This window comes from Diaphorina citri, unplaced genomic scaffold (assembly GCF_000475195.1).
Source record: "Diaphorina citri unplaced genomic scaffold, Diaci psyllid genome assembly version 1.1 scaffold154, whole genome shotgun sequence".
Taxonomy (NCBI): Eukaryota; Metazoa; Arthropoda; class Insecta; order Hemiptera; family Psyllidae; genus Diaphorina; species Diaphorina citri.
This window is the reverse complement of record NW_007377591.1, coordinates 248,194-266,911: the sequence shown is the minus strand read 5'-3', so window position 1 is coordinate 266,911 and position 18,718 is coordinate 248,194. Positions and strand designations below refer to the sequence as shown.

General features: G+C 37.9%; 5 protein-coding genes across 9 annotated transcripts in view; 1 reads left to right on the top strand and 4 right to left on the bottom strand.

The window, feature by feature from the left end:
* Nucleotides 1-605: 605 nt before the first annotated feature.
* Nucleotides 606-7,801, bottom strand: LOC103505162 (heparan sulfate glucosamine 3-O-sulfotransferase 3A1). Of its 5 annotated transcripts, XM_026820520.1 has the most exons (10): nucleotides 7,435-7,518; nucleotides 7,006-7,054; nucleotides 6,753-6,843; nucleotides 6,161-6,226; nucleotides 4,894-5,111; nucleotides 4,221-4,394; nucleotides 2,049-2,156; nucleotides 1,793-1,895; nucleotides 1,259-1,338; nucleotides 606-838 (listed from the first exon to the last, which is right to left on the bottom strand). In XM_026820520.1, exons 2-10 carry the CDS (start codon nucleotides 7,038-7,040, stop codon nucleotides 685-687), a joined length of 1,029 nt encoding a protein of 342 aa, XP_026676321.1. In that variant the 5' UTR covers nucleotides 7,041-7,054; nucleotides 7,435-7,518; the 3' UTR covers nucleotides 606-684. The 5 variants fall into 5 exon arrangements, with proteins under 5 accessions (XP_026676321.1, XP_026676322.1, XP_008467695.3 ...); XM_026820521.1 differs by lacking the exons at nucleotides 1,259-1,338; nucleotides 7,435-7,518 and adding an exon at nucleotides 7,610-7,801 and having other exon boundaries at nucleotides 606-918; XM_008469473.3 differs by lacking the exon at nucleotides 1,259-1,338 and having other exon boundaries at nucleotides 606-918.
* A 1,586-nt stretch (nucleotides 7,802-9,387) lies between these two features.
* On the bottom strand, nucleotides 9,388-10,281 carry LOC103505161 (contactin-like). Its single transcript, XM_008469472.3, has 2 exons — nucleotides 9,831-10,281; nucleotides 9,388-9,705 (listed from the first exon to the last, which is right to left on the bottom strand). The coding sequence occupies exons 1-2, from the start codon at nucleotides 10,158-10,160 to the stop codon at nucleotides 9,388-9,390; spliced, it is 648 nt and encodes a 215-aa protein (XP_008467694.1). The 5' UTR covers nucleotides 10,161-10,281.
* Nucleotides 10,282-12,924: 2,643 nt separating this feature from the next.
* Nucleotides 12,925-17,121, bottom strand: LOC103505160 (contactin-like). The gene is made up of 2 exons (XM_026820514.1): nucleotides 15,579-17,121; nucleotides 12,925-14,536 (listed from the first exon to the last, which is right to left on the bottom strand). The coding sequence occupies exons 1-2, from the start codon at nucleotides 16,979-16,981 to the stop codon at nucleotides 12,925-12,927; spliced, it is 3,015 nt and encodes a 1,004-aa protein (XP_026676315.1). The 5' UTR covers nucleotides 16,982-17,121.
* A 633-nt stretch (nucleotides 17,122-17,754) lies between these two features.
* The window catches only part of LOC108251861 (contactin-like), an 8,634-nt gene continuing 7,670 nt past the window's right edge, over nucleotides 17,755-18,718 (bottom strand). Inside the window, exon 2 of the mRNA XM_017442294.2 lies at nucleotides 17,755-17,963. The gene's annotated coding sequence lies outside the window, so the exon portion shown is untranslated. The remainder of the gene's footprint in view (nucleotides 17,964-18,718) is intronic.
* Nucleotides 18,059-18,323, top strand: LOC103505159. The gene has a single exon (XM_026820519.1). The coding sequence runs from the start codon at nucleotides 18,084-18,086 to the stop codon at nucleotides 18,306-18,308; it is 225 nt and encodes a 74-aa protein (XP_026676320.1). The 5' UTR covers nucleotides 18,059-18,083; the 3' UTR covers nucleotides 18,309-18,323.

Genomic DNA, 18,718 nt, shown 5'->3' with positions numbered 1-18,718 from the left:
CCGAAAATAGCATTAGAAAAATTCCCGTCTGTCTGTTTGTCACGCTGGTAGACCTGTTTTTGTCCTCTTTTTACGAGAAAACGGCTCGACCAAATTTGATGAGATTTTTTGTGGTTGTTAAGAAGAGTACTGAGGGTGACATAGGCTACTTAAATTTGTCACATTCCTTCCTGATTCAAAATAGCGGCGCTTCAAAGGCACGACTCTTACGCCGCGCTGATCCCGTGACGTCAAAGTTCACGATTTACCGGTATTTTTTAAATCGATTTATTTCGGGATCTAGAAGTCGTAGAAGAAAAAGAAAAATTCCGTTGGTCCTCATTTTTCCTCCTCTATGACTTTGAAACATCACCCAAGTAAGCGCAACTGATCTATTTAAGCATCTAAACAATTAAGGCCGGGGCCCCCAAAGTGAGTTTATACTAGGTTTAAGTTTAACTCTTGGATTACGCAATCTGATTGGTTGATATTTAAAAATAAAAACAATTTTTTTTTTTTTTAGCCAATCAGATTGTGGCCCCCAGCCTAAGAAACAATCAAAACAGGAGTTAAATGTTCCTCCACTTTGAGGCTCGAACCCAGCACTTCGTGCAAGGAAGACGATCGGTCGGTAGAACTAAGTGAGTTGATCCAATATATGGAGTTCTTTTCTATGACTCACTTACTCCATATATTATCTACTACCTACCAACCAAAATCAATCCCAGTCATTTGATAGAACTTCAGATTAAACGGTCGATAGAACTGAGTGAGTCGATCCAATATAGACTCGTCAATTTTCGGATGAATCCGGCCCTTGTTTTTGCCCAAGCAATGCGGAGATGCTAAAGTTTCGGATTTCATAAGACATGGGAACCCCTTGGTTGTGTTGAAGTAGAAATGCTTCTCTGTTATGATCACTTTGAGACCGAGAAAATCCTGAAATGAGAGGAGAGGAGACTTCGTGAATGTGACGTTATTTTGGCAGTAAAGAATAAACATTTGACCACCTAACCAACCTCAGTGGTGCAGTGGTTAACGCGCTGGACTTTGGATCTGGAGGTTGGTGGTTCGAGTTCGAGCCAAGTGAAAGCTAGCCGTTCCGAGAACGAACCCTATCTGTTCACGATAAAGTTCGTCCTGAGCGGGAATCGACTAGGGATTCATATTTATTTATTTAGACTATTGGTTAAAATTCAAAGTACACAAATACAAAAATTATAAAACAAAGGGACAAAATTATTGCCTGGGGCAATCGAACACTTCTAAAGTTTCGGATTTCATGAGACACGGGAACCCCTTGGTTGTGTTGAAGTAGAAATGCTTCTCTGTTATGATCACTTTGAGACCGAGGAAATCCTGAAATGAGAGGAGAGGAGACTTCGTGAATGTGACGTTATTTTGGCAGTAAAGATTAAGCATTTGACCGTCTAACCAACCTCAGTGGTGCAGTGGTTAACGCGTTGGACTTTGGATCTGGAGGTTGGTGGTTCGAGTCAAGTGAAAGCTAGCCGTTCCGAGAACGAACCCTATCTGTTCACGATAAAGTTCGTCCTGAGCGGGAATCGACTAGGGATTCAGTAAAGATCTCAGAACGATTGAGGGCCGAAATTTTTGGAAAGGAACTTGGCCTTATTTTTTACATTTATGTTTTTGGTGGGATATTTATTTCTTTAGACTATTGGTTAAAATTCAATGTACACAAATACAAACATTATAAAACAAAGGACAAAATTATTGTCTGGGGCAATCGAACAAACCCTATCTGTGATAAAATTCGCCCCGAGCGGGAATCGAACCAAGGAATTCTTACCTGCAACCTCTTCATCTCCGCAGCCGGATCTACAATAAGCGTTTCTCCCGAGATGAAAATGAACTGACTGAGTGGGAAATATTTCAACCAGGTGTCCAAATACCTCGCGTACAACCCTATACGTACTATACCCCATCTGGTGTTAACTACATTGGTACCGTTGATGTAGAACAAATCCGCAAAGCTTTTCCTCAGATATTCAGGTTTTTTACTGTTGGGGAAAAGCAAGGTTTAATCTTATATTCTGTCCAAATACCTCGCGTACAACCCTATACGTACAATACCCCATCTGGTGTTAACTACATTGGTACCGTTGATGTAGAACAAATCCGCGAAGCTTTTCCTCAGATATTCAGGTTTTTTACTGTTGGGGAAAAGCAAGGTTTAATATTAATAAATCTATATAAATAAAAAAATATTTCAGATAAAAATAATAATATTTTTATCAAGACAATTACGATTAAAAGTTTTTAAAATTGGTGAGCTTTCGATGTCACTCAGGACATCATCTTCAGAACTTCAGATCAAGATAGATGTTGACTCTATCGCAGCAGGAGTAGAAGTGGACTCTAGTATTGTATAAATAAAATTGTAGATTTGTCTGTACATTGCTTAGAATCGTGAAAGTTTTAGTTATTCTTACTGCTTATTCATCAAGAATCCCGAAAATAGCATTAGAAAAATTCCCGTCTGTCTGTTTGTCACGCTGATAGGCCTGTTTTTGTCCTCTTTTCATGAGAAAATGGCTCGACCGATTTCGATGAAATTTTTTGTGGTTGTTAAGAAGAGTACTGAGGATGACATAGGCTACTTAAATTTGCCACATTCCATCCTGATTCAAAATGGCGGCGCTTCAAAGGCACGACTCTTACGCCGCGCTGATCCCGTACAAAGGACGGTCAACCACTAGTGAGTAATATAAATAGAGTAAATCTAGTTATGTACCTTGACGATTGAGTATAGTCAGAAATGGCTCTAGTGACAGGGTCCCTCACCACAACTATCAGCTTAACATAGGGGTTCATTTTCTTCACCCTGGACGGAACACGCTTGGTGACAAAATAACTGGGTGTCTTCTTCATTGTCATTTGACCTTCCAGGGTGAGAGGCATTTGATTTCTGTAAAAAAAGTGAAAAGTATAAGTGGGCATGTTTTTCAAAATAAATGGGTAAGTAAAAATATTAACTTTCTTCGTCATCTTTTAATACTAAAATGGTTTGTCCTATCCAAATAGGTTTCATCAAATGGTAATGAAAGCTTGTTGCCAAATGAAAGGTAAAATCCCCGTTGTGAAAAGACCTCAGTTGTCATATAGTGACGTTAAGCCCATGAAAACAGTAGGTTCTGCCAAATGAAAGGTAAAATCCCCGTTGTGAAAAGACCTCAGTTGTCATATAGTGACGTTAAGCCCATGAAAACAGTAGGTTCTTTTTTAAGAGGTTTGATAGAAGGAACTCAAACTGGTTTAGTAAGGTCTTATCGTTTCGAAATCGAAGAGAGAAAGAAAGCAAGATAGGAGAAAGCCAGCCGTTCCGAGAGCGAACATTATCCGTTCGGGATAAAATCCGCCCTGGGCGTTAATCGAACCCGCGGCCTAGCGCAAGGCAGTCATGCTATCAAAAAGGCAACTAGGCTGGCTATAGTGAAGATTATTTCATCCAATAATCAATTTTCCGTGTTTTAATTCGAAGAGAGAAAGAAAGCAAGATAGGAGAAAGCCAGCCGTTCCGAGAGCGAACATTATCCGTTCGGGATAAAATCCGCCCTGGGCGTAATCGAACCCGCGGCCTGGCGCAAGGCAGTCACGCTACCAAAAAAGGCAACTAGGCTGGCTATAGTGAAGATTATTTCATCCAATAAGCAATTTTCCGTGTTTTAATCCCTTGATCATACCTGTACCAGCTAACAAAATTCCGTGAATTAACGATGTCACTCAGGACATCATCTTCAGAACTTCAGATCAAGATAGATGTTGACTCTATCGCAGCAGGAGTAGAAGTGGACTCTAGTATTATAAATAAAATTGTAGATTTGTCTGTACATTGCTTAGAATCGTGAAAGTTTTAGTTATTCTTACTGCTTATTCATCAGGAATCGCGAAAATAGCATTAGAAAAATTCCCGTCTGTCTGTTTGTCACGCTGATAGACCTGTTTTTGTCCTCTTTTTACGAGAAAACGTCTCGACCGAATTTGATGAGATTTTTTGTGGTTGTTAAGAAGAGTACTGAGGATGACATAGGCTACTTATATTTGCCACATTCCATCCTGATTCGAAATGGCGGCGCTTCAAAGGCATGCCTCTTACGCCGCGCTGATCAACCACTAGTGAGTAATAAAATTTCAATACAGATTACAGTGTAATAGAATATACTTTTTTCATTCTGCTGGGATAGGACTGAAAAGTCCTTAAAAAAATTTATTTTTACCTTGATGATTGGGTATAGTCAGAAATGGCCCGAGTTACAGGGTCCCTCACCACCACTATCAGCTTAACATAGGGGTTCATTTTCTTAACCCGGGACGGAACACGCTTAGTGACAAAATAACTGGGTGTCTTCTCCATTGTCATTTGACCTTCCAGGGTGAGAGGCATTTGATTTCTGTAAAAAAAAGTGAAAAGAATAAGTGGGCATGTTTTTCAAAATAAATGGGTAAGTAAAAATATTAACTTTCTTCGTCATCTTTTAATACTAAAATGGTTTGTCCTATCCAAATAGGTTTCATCAAATGGTAATGAAAGCTTGTTGCCAAATGAAAGGTAAAATCCCCGTTGTGAAAAGACCTCAGTTGTCATATAGTGACGTTAAGCCCATGAAAACAGTAGGTTCTTTTTTTAAGAGGTTTGATAGAAGGAACTCAAACTGGTTTAGTAAGGTCTTATCGTTTCGAAATCGAAGAGAGAAAGAAAGCAAGATAGGAGAAAGCCAGCCGTTCCGAGAGCGAACATTATCCGTTCGGGATAAAATCCGCCCTGGGCGTTAATCGAACCCGCGGCCTAGCGCAAGGCAGTCATGCTATCAAAAAGGCAACTAGGCTGGCTATAGTGAAGATTATTTCATCCAATAATCAATTTTCCGTGTTTTAATCCCTTGATCATACCTGTACCAGCTCAGGCCACGTACGTAGTTTTTATCAAAGAAATGCATCTCCGAGCTCGGTGCCTGCACATTGGGATGTAGCTTGATGAATTCCAACAGCGCGCGCGTGCCAGATTTCTTGACGCCAATGATAAGCGCGTCAGGTAGATGGCGCGACGCTTGGAGATTTTCGTCGCGCAGAAATTTGTACTTGGGTGACGCGTTACGCTGCAAGGGGGTCTGGAAAGTAAATATATATAAAAATTGTTATGAGTGTTTACTTTCGATTAATTAGAATTGGTAATAATTAATTACCCTCCTGATAACAAGTCGTATCCTGGCAACCGGAAATCAACAACATCTTCAATTTTCCATCAGCCTATTTCTCTCCATAAAATTTGTAATCTCTTCTTCCAAATAAAAGACAATTCATATGTTCACTTTGAATAAACTCCATATGTGTATAATTACAATAGTACCTAAGTACTGTCAACCTATATTTGAAGCACAATGTGAAAAAACTTTCAATCAGTTGGAAGTCAAACCCAGGACCTACAGTGTGAAATACCTACCCACCCACTTGACCACATCAAAGGCTGCTCAAATTTATTAAATACCTAGCCACCCACTTGGCCATACCAAAGGTCGCTGAAATTTACTGTCTCAACTTTATTGAATACCTAGCCACCCACTTGGACAAGTCGTATCCTGGCAACCGGAAATCAACAACATCTTCAATTTTCCATCAGCCTATTTCTCTCCATAAAATTTGTAATCTCTTCTTCCAAATAAAAGACAATTCATATGTTCACTTTGAATAAACTCCATATGTGTATAATTACAATAAAAATATACATAAAAAAGGAGTTAGAGGTAGAAACACACTACTATCATGTCATTTGAGCTCATGGGGGGTCAAAAGGATGTATGCAGTCCAAAGTTTTCAATTCCCACCGGGCTGAACGTTATCCTACGGACAAGGTTTTGTATTTGGACCTGCTGGCTTTCTACTATGTCCTATAACCTTTGATTTTGAAACTTTAAGACCTCTGTTATTCCCTCTATCAAACCTCATCATCATCATCATCATCATCATCTTCTTCATATTAAAAAAAAAAAAAAAAAAAAATGTGCACCATTTCTTGATGAATGGTAGTTTTGCTTCACCACACATAATGAACTATGTATGGTGTCTTGTCAGATTTTTCAATTTGAAGCAGTAAATATGTAAGTCTAAAAACGAGTCTAATAGATTCTAAACTTTTAAAGTAATATCTCATCCAGCTTACATGTTTTTCACTTCCATCAGTAGAGTCAGTGTGTCCAACAAGAGATCCATAACTGTGTCTTAATTCCTGAAATAGGTAACAAAAAAGACATTTTTTTAAAATGAGGAAAATTTGGTCCTTGTTGGTCTTCAACTTAGTAGACAGGGAGATAGGAGTTTGCCTAAATTTACAAAGGATGTATATTCTCAGTGCAAACACAAAGAGGTGTAAGTGCAAAAATGGCAATTTCAAGAAAATAAATGTACTTAAAAAAAAAAAAACTGTAGTCTTCTTCAAACCTATACTTAAGCCCCCAAGAAAGGATCCAACAGGAAATTTCCTTTGTGAGACTAACATTCTTAAAAACATCAACCAAATTGGACTATACCTGTTTGAGAATTACCTTTACTTACCTAGGTTTGATGGTCTATCACAGTGTTTTCCAACTAGCAGCCTGCAGGCCACATGTGGCCTACCAGACCTTTTTTCTGGCCTGCAAAGAACCTGCCAACGTAGCATGTGACCCACATACACATGAAAGTTGGAAATCTCTGGTCTATCATAACTGTTTCACTCTATCAGATGATTAATGTTCCATTTATATCACACTTACAATTTTAAAGCTGGTAATGAAGTTGGGGACAGCAAACAAGTAGATGATGTACACTAATGAGGAAAGTATGACTAGAAGAAATAAACGGATTCCGAAAAAATAACTGTAAAAGGTCGAAAATTCAATTTTTATTTTCCGTTCTAATGAAAGAGTTCAAATATGTGTGACGTCAGACTTTGAGCAGTTGTTTTTTTCGTCCGTTAGGTAGCGCCACTATGCAAGCGCGCTAGCAGAGGAGCAGAAAGAACGGATTTGATGGTGATGCGAGAAGCTCAACTTTCTGCCCATTTTGGGTCATGTGCCTGAAAAAAAAAAATAATAATAATAATAAAATAAAATAAAAAAAAATAATAACAATAATAAAAAAAATAGTAAAATTGTATCATTGAGGCCACTTTAGTTAAATTACCCAGAAGGATTACCTACCATGACTTTGGATATCTCTGTAAAGTTTTGTACTGATTGGACAGGCTAGCTTGTGAAAGAGCAAATGAAAATTTCATTTTTCACCTTTTAAAGATACATTTTCATTTGGATTTTTCTCAACTTTTTACTGGGGAATCAACCTTTTATGTGTGATCCAAATGCATATCTTCCATTGACCTCAGGGATTAATTTAAGGTAGTAAGATACAGATTTAATATTAAGATGATGGAAGATAGAAGAATCATTGGGTACTTACCTGCGTACAAACCAAATTATCGAAGTCCTTTGTCACAGATGAAGAAACAAGAGCAATGAAATCCTATTTGGTTCTGCCGAATGCATATCTTCCATTGACCTCAGGGATTAATTTAAGGTAGTAAGATACAGATTTAATATTAAGATGATAGAAGAATCATTGGGTACCTACTTACCTGCGTACAAACCAAATTATCGAAGTCCTTTGTCACAGATGAAGACACAGGAGCAATGAAATCCGATTTGGTTCTGCCATCTGCTGAAGGTACACATGTTGAATGGGGAAGACGTTTTGTAGTAGGTTGAACGGAATAACTCTTGAAAAGATGAGAGATTGCCCTTTTTTGCTTTTTTATCCACCTCTGGCTCTGGCTCAACATTGTAAGATGAAAGTTTCAAGTTCTTATTGAAAGAAGACCAATCAGCTTTTTTGAAGTTCCATTTTGTAATGGTACTATGACAGCTATGACTTGTTTCTTGAAGTTTATAGTTGATTATTATTGGAAAATGATCTGATGAACATAAATCATGATGTACAAACGGCTGCTATTTTATTTCAAGTTCAGTTCCAAATTTCAAATTTTACCGCGCTCTGGAGCCAAGCGCCATTTTGAATTTTGAATGTAAATAAATGGATAGCGCGAAAATTCAAATTCGATTGAACGTGAAAAAAAAAAAAAAAAAAAATTGGACTTGAATTTTGGATATTGGATTTGGATCATGCGTTATCTCTTTTATCAGTACTTATCATTTTCACTTTTCAATATTTATCTATTTTCGTGTGAAGGAAAAGAAGGTATTAATAGTAGACGGGTAAGATAAAAATATCAAATCATTGTAGTTGTCTAATTGTGTCAAGATTCCAAGAAGGTCCTAGTACCTAGGCGCCTAGTGATAGTAACTTCTGCGGCGTATGGCATTTTCTAAGCTAACCTTACCCAAGGGTTAACCACCATGCCTCCATTACTATCAGCAGTTATAAGTTAGGTAGTCTCTAGATTAGTGATCTTACACTTTACTATATAGATTTATCATCTTCATATATTTAATGGTTTTTTCAGCCATATTTTCATTATCTGATAGGGCAATTTCTATACTAGGTAGGCTTAATTTTTCTCTGAACTTTTTATATTTATTGCATTCAAATATGTGCTTGACAGTGAGGGGGAATCCACATGTACAGATGGGATGGGGAGTTTTAGTGAAGAGGTAAGAGTGTGTAATTCTAGTATGGCCAATTCTCAATCTTGTTAATAAAATCTCCTCGTTACGAATTTTTCTAAGTGATGTTTTCCAAAGTGTAGTGTTATCTTTGATAGTACGCAGCTTATTATTTTGGATATTAGTCCATTGATCATTATAAAGTTTAACGATATTTTTCCTAAGATGATTTTTTAGATCATCTTGGATATAAAAGTCAAGTAATTTTGAATTTATTGAATTTTTTGCCAATTGATCAGCTTTATCATTTAGTGCAATGTTAGAGTGGCTGGGTATCCACATGAAAGAAATTTGACTGCCATTTGTTGAAGCAAAATAATATTCTTGCTTTATTAATTGAATAATATTGTTACGTTGTTGTATATTGTCAATTCCATTTAGAACAGATTTATTGTCACTAAAAATAATAGCCTTTTTGATTTTCATATCACTAATTTTTTTAATGCAGTAAAATATGGCTATTGCTTCTGCTGTAAAAATAGATGCTTCGTGAGGTAGCCTGTATTGGAAGTTCTCATTATTTATGATGAAGGCAAATCCTGTGTTACTATCTGTTTTTGACCCATCAGTGAAACAAAGGGTGAAGTCAGTATATATTTGCAATATTTCAAGGTACTTGTTTTTAATTTCAATGCAACTTATATTATTTGATCCCCAACATAAATAGCATTTATGTGGGATCCTTTATTTTTACCTTTTATTTTTGCCAACTGATTCCAGAAAAGTTTTGGGTTTATGAAAGAGTAATGTCATTCAAAATACTTCTTTTTGATAAGTCAAACACAACATCAGTTGGTTGTTTGATAAAATAAGGACCTCTTGGAATTTTGTCTGGATTTTCAATGTCCATGCCATACTGATATGTTCTGTCATCATTGAGTAAGTAATGAAGTTTCTGTATAGATGCTTCACAAATAAAAAGCAAAGGTTCCATTCCAGTTACTCGTTCAAAGCCCCACCTTTTCAAGCTTTGGGAAAAGGAGTATGCTAAGTAGTCCCTCTGAACATTGTCAGCAGGTTCTGGCAAGAATGCAGCATCCAATTCATTCAGATTTGTACCGTCTTCATTCACCCAGAGGTTTGGGCTTTGCTGAGTGCCTCCAAAGTACCACTTCCTACGTTGTGGGTCTTGCCAAAAGAGTTGATACATGATGAAGCAGCATCCAATTCATTCAGATTTGTACCGTCTTCATTCACCCAGAGGTTTGGGCTTTGCTGAGTGCCTCCAAAGTACCACTTCCTACGCTGTGGGTCTTGCCAAAAGAGTTGATACATGATGAAACCATGTTCATCTGCATCATTAACGTTAGCAAGATCTGAATCTAGGGATTTACAATTCAGTTTTGCATCGTTTCTAGTTTTCAAAGGGGATTTGACAAATCTGTAGCATGAGTCACGGTATTGAACCCAGTGTTGGGGACAACGGAGCTCAAGCTCATCTATTGTTTGACTGAACACAGAGTGGAAACTTACGAATATGAAGAGGCAGCTCGAGATGAGAGACATGGTGGGCTTTTATACTGGATAACACTGCATTTATGTATGATATGTTTTAAAGATAATTAACAAGAAATTAATTAGTTTTTACTTTTTACTGAATAAGAATAATTAACTGCAAAACTGCCTTATTGCCCATCCCAAAGGACAAAACGTAAACAAACAACATAGGTACACCAAGCTATGTGACCTTGGAGGAGGAACAGGTTGTGAACAGAGCGCCAACTGTTGAAAAATATAAGCAAATGGAACATTCGAAAATCTTTCGTAATGTTTTTGCAAGGTCGTAACGCATGCCAAGTTGACATGGTGGGCTTTTATACTGGATAACACTGCATTTATGTATGATATGTTTTAAAGATAATTAACAAGAAATTAATTAGTTTTTACTGAATAATTTAATTAATTGCAAAACTGCCTTACTGCCCATCCCAAAGGACATTTCACATAAAATAACGTAAACAAACAACACCAAGGTATGTGACCTTGGAGGAGGAACAGGTTGTGACTTGTGAACAGAGGGCCAACTGTTGAAAAATAAAAACAAATGAAACATTCGAAAATCTTTCGTAATGTTTTTTGCAAGGTCGTAACGCATGCCAAGTTGAAAAAAGCGCTAACATGTGCGTGAAGGAAAAGGACCCCAAAAATCACATTGGAAAAATTTCCGTCTGTCTGTATAGGTATGAAGTATGATGAAAGAGTAATGTCATTCAAAATACTTCTTTTTGATAAGTCAAACACAACATCAGTTGGTTGTTTGATAAAATAAGGACCTCTTCATTTTCGTGTTCCTGGTAAAAAGACCTTTAATTTGATATATAGGTCGACCAGGTTTGGATAAGTCCTTCTATGGGAACAGACAGAGTGACAGACAGAGTGACAGACAGACAGACAGACGGACGACACCGAACCGAATACAATAGTCCGTCCCTTATACCTTTTTATTACAATTTTATTGTAATAATAAAGGAAGGACGGACTAAAAAGCGCTAACGTGCGTGAAGGGAAAGGACCCCAAAAATCACATTGGAAAAATTTCCGTCTGTCTGTATAGGTATGAGGTATGTGGTGTGTGTTTGTGATGTGTTGTGTTGTGGTCCCGTATAAAGGCTGGGTCAATAACTAGTTGAGATTAAGTACATAATTATAGTATTTGTGTTTGAGAGTGCGAAATAATTTAAAAATATTCTCCAGCGTCACTAGCATGACAACACATCATACGCAAGTGTTCCCGTAACATCATTTTGAGAGCCAATATGCCGTGTATTTTTGGCGTACATTTTCATTCCCAAAGATGTTTTCATCGAACACCAAATGCGGAAGTAGCAAAAATTTCAAGGTCAACTTTTTTAGCTCGTTGACAACATAAACAAAAGATTTTTTCAGCTGACAGAAGTGGAAGACGGATCTTACAAAAGATGGCGGATACTGAAATTAACAAAAGTGATTCCGACGAACCTCAGCAGAAAAATCAGGAAAACCAGAAAAAAGGAGCCAAATACGACAGTGGAGCTGCGGACTTGGAAAAAGTAACCGACTACGCCGAAGAAAAAGAGGTGTTCAACTCTTTGGAGTTTGACGGAGTGTCCAAAGTAAGTCCTCATTCCTGTTTCTCTCTGTTCCCCCTTCAGGACAGAATTTAGCGTTATTCTACAACTGTACTACATCTATTATACTACTCTAGATTATCTACTTTACACAATATTCATCCCCAGTTAGGACCTATTCTGGTATGGTCATTCCTTAAACCCAGGTACAATCCCCATGTGTGGGCATCTCAGGATAGGACAGTGATGCTTGTTGCATGTTGCTTCAAAACAAACACTACTGAAGCACAGCACAAGATGGCGTGATAGCATGAATGAAGTATGAATACAACTTCCGTTCATTAGCACCCAATAATTCTGTTTATCAGGATGTTGATGATTATTTTATTGATTTGTGCTGATAAGGATATAATCATACTTTAGAGAGTCAATCTGTGCATTCACGATTATAAATACCTAGCACAGGTACCATCACAATTCTGAATCAGGTACTGATGTTTTGTACTTTTTTTTTGTTCTATATCCGTTCATTAGCACCCAATAATTCTGTTTATCAGGATGTTGATGATTATTTTAGTGATTTGTGCTGATAAGGATATAATCATACTTTAGAGAGTCAATCTGTGCATTCACGATTGTAAATACCTAGCACAGGTACCATCACAATTCTGAATCAGGTACTGATGTTTTGTACTTTTTTTTTGTTTTGTATCATGACCATCAAGAAAGTCAAGTTCATGTTCTCAAGTGTCTGGATTTGTAAGACTGACAAAAATTTGTTTTGTTTCTGCAGGCTATCAGTTTTATTGGAGACAAAAGAAACAAAGATCAAGCTGCAAAACTAGAGAAAGAACGGGAATTGCAGAAAGTTTCCATCAAGAAGGAAGATGTTGAACTTATTGTAAGTAAAATCCAGCAGTACATTTACATTTGAATCAAGTCAAAAACATTAGCTAAGTTCCTAAATTATAGTGAAGGAACCAAAAAGCCTCCAGTAGGTATGAGTTAACACATTCAAAATAGCACAAAAATTTGGTAATTTAGTCTCTAGGAAGGCATGATTTTAGGTCCCCCTGGCAAACATATGAAATGACCACCAGTGGGTCTTTACATTTGAATCAAGTCAAAAACATTAGCTAAGTTCCTAAATTATAGTGAAGGAACCAAAAAGCCTCCAGTAGGTATGAGTTAACATGTTCAAAATAGCACAAAAATTTGGTAATTTAGTCTCTAGGAAGGCATAATTTTAGGTCCCCTTGGCAAACATATGAAATGATCACCAGTGGGTCATGCCATATAGTCACCACTTCGGACTCGGGGCCAGGGCCGACATCGTTGATTGCTTGAACTTTGACTTCGTATTCTGTGTAGTAGAATTCAGAAGGAATTCGTACAACAGCAATACCAACGTTCCCGTATTCTTTGAGTGTTTCACTTTGGAATTCCGTGTCATTCTTCTTCCGCCAGAAAATCTTGTAGTAAATGTTAGGGGCGTTTTGCTTCTCACGTGGAAGAGGTTCCCAGGAGATGCTCAAATCGCCAATCTTACCTCCACCGCCTCCAATTCTACTAGGAGCTTGGTAGGGTTTATCAGCAGGCGTATTGTATTGAGGACTTGGCGAGGATGGCTCTCCATAACCCAATTCATTACCAGCAATGACTTTGAACTCATAAGTAGACCATGGAACAAGGACATTCTCAATACTTGCTTCTTTCCTTCCTGTATAGCGATCCACTTCCTTACCTATCACATGTTCAGACACATTGAACCACGTGCTATTCCAATTAGTCCTAGCAATGATCTTGTAGTGAGTGATAGGTCTTCCATTTGTTGCACCATCTGTCCACTGTATTGTAGCTGATGTCTTGTGTACCTCTACAACTTGAACACCACCAGGTAGACCAGGTGGTCCCTCTACTATGACAGTTGTCTTGGTGCTGATCTTCCCTACAGTGCTCTTGACAACACATTCATACTCTCCAGCATCTGCAAATGATGCATTGGTAATCTCAAGTAATCCACCATCAATGTTAATATTAGGAGTTTCTAGCTCATTCAAATCCATGTTGCCAATTCTCACACCATTGTGAGTCCAGATATATGCTACATCCAGCAGCTCTTCAGTGTGGGCAGAACATCTCAATTGTAGATTCCTATGAGCTGCAATTGTTATCTTGGGAGGTAGCTGTTCATAGTAACTAGGTCCATGCAGAACTATCAATCTGCCTTTGCTCTCATCCATACCATGTACATTGGTTGCAGTACAAGAGTAGATACCACTATCATCTCTTGATACAGGGCTGATGAGTAAGTTACCATTTTCAAATATTTTCCTCCTACCTCCAGAACCAATAATATTTCCATCCTTCTTCCATACAAACTTTGGTTTAGGGGCTGCCTCTGGGTTACAAAAAATGGTAACATTTCCACCTTCACCTGCATAGGTTTCACTCTCTAGGGGTCTTTTCTTGAAGCTTGGCTTCAAAGTGAGTACTCTGAGCTGAGCAGAGGAGTATCTAGTTTTCAGCTGGTTTTTAGCTCTACACTGATACATGGCTGGGTCTCTTTCTGGGTTCAAATAACGAATAGTAAGTACATTGTCCTGAATAAAGTACCTGTCTTGATCCTCTAATGGAAGAGTTTCCGAATTTAACAGTTCACCATTCCTGAACCAGCTGTAAGTAACATCAGGAACACCAAATGCTTCACAAGTCCAGGTTAGATCAGCTTGATTATCCATGTGCTTGTCTGTGAGAGGAATGGTGAAGTTGGGTTCTGCTTGAATGGAGATGGTCACACTGCTTTCAAGAGCAGATCTGTCATTTGATGCCCGAGTTCACCATTCCTGAACCAGCTGTAAGTAACATCAGGAACACCAAATGCTTCACAAGTCCAGGTTAGATCAGCTTGATTATCCATGTGTTTGTCTGTGAGAGGAATGGTGAAGTTGGGTTCTGCTTGAATGGAGATGGTCACACTGCTTTCAAGAGCAGATCTATCATTTGATGCCCGGCAAATATATTCTCCTTGATCTTCTACTTTCACATTTGGAATGGTCAGAATTCTGTTGAAATTCTCAAAGTAAGCATTTCTTGGTAGAGGACTACCTCTCCTGGTCCAGTTGTAGGATGGGACAGGATACCCAAAGGCAACACATTCTAATCTTACTTTATCACCAGCTTTAGGTGCCTCAGGGAATGTTTTGGGGAAATTGTTGGGGAATTTCAACTGTTGAAAGTTTGAATGTGGGAATACTTTGAGTGGGAAGAAAGGTCCATTTCTACCTGTGTCCGACACTTTACTTTGAACATTGCAGCTGTAGTTGCCAGCATCAATTTGTTCCAGAGCTGAGAAGTACAAAGCACCATCATATGATACAAACACACGTTTATCTTCTTCAACAAAATTGGGGAAATAATCACGAGCCCAATAATAGTTTACACCAGGGTAATTAGTGGGTGGATCACAAAACATGGCTTTACCCCAATTTTGGTTTCCAATTTCTGGAGCTCTTTTTAAATTGAACTCACCAATGAAACCAAATGCCAACTGAACACTTTCAGAAATGATTGAGCCAAATTTGTTGGATGCTTTACAGTGGTAAGATCCTCTATCTTCTACTTGTCTTGGATCATTTATGATCAAGTTGCCACCACTCAAAGTAAATCTTTTGTCTGACAAGGGGTCTATTAGATTAGCAACTAATCTATCCTGCACATAGTCTTCTTTAAACCATTCATAGGAAGGGTTCGGGTAGCCTCCTGCATAGCATGAAAGAGTAATGTCATTCAAAATACTTCTTTTTGATAAGTCAAACACAACATCAGTTGGTTGTTTGATAAAATAAGGACCTCTCATCTATCATTTGATGCCCGGCAAATATATTCTCCTTGATCTTCTACTTTCACATTTGGAATGGTCAGAATTCTGTTGAAATTCTCAAAGTAAGCATTTCTTGGTAGAGGACTACCTCTCCTGGTCCAGTTGTAGGATGGGACAGGATACCCAAAGGCAACACATTCTAATCTTACTTTATCACCAGCTTTAGGTGCCTCAGGGAATGTTTTGGGGAAATTGTTGGGGAATTTCAACTGTTGAAAGTTTGAATGTGGGAATACTTTGAGTGGGAAGAAAGGTCCATTTCTACCTGTGTCCGACACTTTACTTTGAACATTGCAGCTGTAGTTGCCAGCATCAATTTGTTCCAGAGCTGAGAAGTACAAAGCACCATCATATGATACAAACACACGTTTATCTTCTTCAACAAAATTGGGGAAATAATCACGAGCCCAATAATAGTTTACACCAGGGTAATTAGTGGGTGGATCACAAAACATGGCTTTACCCCAATTTTGGTTTCCAATTTCTGGAGCTCTTTTTAAATTGAACTCACCAATGAAACCAAATGCCAACTGAACACTTTCAGAAATGATTGAGCCAAATTTGTTGGATGCTTTACAGTGGTAAGATCCTCTATCTTCTACTTGTCTTGGATCATTTATGATCAAGTTGCCACCACTCAAAGTAAATCTTTTGTCTGACAAGGGGTCTATTAGATTAGCAACTAATCTATCCTGCACATAGTCTTCTTTAAACCATTCATAGGAAGGGTTCGGGTAGCCTCCTGCATAGCATGAAAGAGTAATGTCATTCAAAATACTTCTTTTTGATAAGTCAAACACAACATCAGTTGGTTGTTTGATAAAATAAGGACCTCTCGGTATTTTGTCTGGATTTTCAATGTCCATACCATACTGATATGTTCTGTCATCATTGAGTAAGTAATGAAGTTTCTGTATAGATGCTTCACAAATAAAAAGCAAAGGTTCCATTCCAGTTACTCGTTCAAAGCCCCACCTTTTCAAGCTTTGGGAAAAGGAGTATGCTAAGTAGTCCCTCTGAACATTGTCAGCAGGTTCTGGCAAGAATGCAGCATCCAATTCATTCAGATTTGTACCGTCTTCATTCACCCAGAGGTTTGGGCTTTGCTGAGTGCCTCCAAAGTACCACTTCCTACGCTGTGGGTCTTGCCAAAAGAGTTGATACATGATGAAACCATGTTCATCTGCATCATTAACGTTAGCAAGATCTGAATCTAGGGATTTACAATTCAGTTTTGCATCGTTTCTAGTTTTCAAAGGGGATTTGACAAATCTGTAGCATGAGTCACGGTATTGAACCCAGTGTTGGGGACAACGGAGCTCAAGCTCATCTATTGTTTGACTGAACACAGAGTGGAAACTTACGAATATGAAGAGGCAGCTCGAGATGAGAGACATGGTGGGCTTTTATACTGGATAACACTGCATTTATGTATGATATGTTTTAAAGATAATTAACAAGAAATTAATTAGTTTTTACTGAATAATTTAATTAATTGCATAACTGCCTTACTGCCCATCCCAAAATTCCCAAAGGACATTTCACAAAAACAAAAAATAATGTAAACAAACAACACCAAGGTATGTGACCTTGGAGGAGGAACAGGTTGTGAACAGAGCGCCAACTGTTGAAAAATAAAAACAAATGAAACATTCGAAAATCTTTCGTATTGTTTTTTTGCAAGGTCGTAACGCATGTCAAGTTGAAAAAAGCGCTAACATGTGCGTGAAGGGAAAGGCCGAAAGGACCCCAAAAATCACATTGGAAAAATTTCCGTCTGTCTGTATAGGTATGAAGTATGTGGTGTGTGTTTGTGATGATGTGTTGTGTTGTGGTCCCGTGGGTCAACCACTAAATGGGAATAAGTACATAGTATTTGTGTTTGAGAGTGCGAAATAATTTAAAAATATTCTCCAGCGTCACTAGCATGACAACACAAACATCATACGCAAGTGTTCTCGTAACATCATTTTGAAAGCCAATATGCCGTATATTTTTGGCGTACATTTTCATTCCCAAAGATGTTTTCATCGAACACCAAATGCGGAAGTAGCAAAAATTTCAAGGTCAACTTTTTTAGCTCGTTGACAACATAAACAAAAGATTTTTTTCAGCCAAAGTCATATAAAATAACTATTAAAAAAAAAAAAAAAAAATCCAAGTAGGTAACTTTTCCAACTACTCTGTGTGGGTACGTTTAATTTGTTACCAATGGATTTTTCCCATTTTATGTGACCCAACAATCATTGTGCGTTTCGACAGTCATTTATTTTGAAAAAGCGAGAATTATTGTTAATAAGTTTAAAATCTGTCGGGCAAGGATGTAAAACACTTCAGTACCTGAAGTTAACAAGTTACAATACAGTACATACATCATGGGTACCAAATGCGGAAGTAGCAAAAATTTCAAGGTCAACTTTTTTAGCTCGTTGACAACATAAACAAAAGATTTTTTTCAGCTGACAGAAGAACAGAAGTGGAAGACGGATCTTACAAAAGATGGCGGATACTGAAATTAACAAAAGTGATTCCGACGAACCTCAGCAGAAAAATCAGGAAAACCAGAAAAAAGGAGCCAAATACGACAGTGGAGCTGCGGACTTGGAAAAAGTAACCGACTACGCCGAAGAAAAAGAGGTGTTCAACTCTTTGGAGTTTGACGGAGTGTCCAAAGTAAGTCCTCATTCCTGTTTCTCTCTGTTCCCCCTTCAGGACAGAATTTAGCGTTATTCTACAACTGTACTACATCTATTATACTACTCTAGATTATCTACTTTACACAATATTCATCCCCAGTTAGGACCTATTCTGGTATGGTCATTCCTTAAACCCAGGTACAATCCCCATGTGTGGGCATCTCAGGATAGGACAGTGATGCTTGTTGCTTTAAAACAAACACTACTGAAGCACAGCACAAGATGGCGTGATAGCATGAAGTATGAATACAACTTCCGTTCATTAGCACCCAATAATTCTGTTTATCAGGATGTTGATGATTATTTTAGTGATTTGTGCTGATAAGGATATAATCATACTTTTGAGAGTCAATCTGTGCATTCACAATTGTAAATACCTAGCACAGGTACCATCACAATTCTGAATCAGGTACTGATGTTTTGTACTTTTTTTGTTTT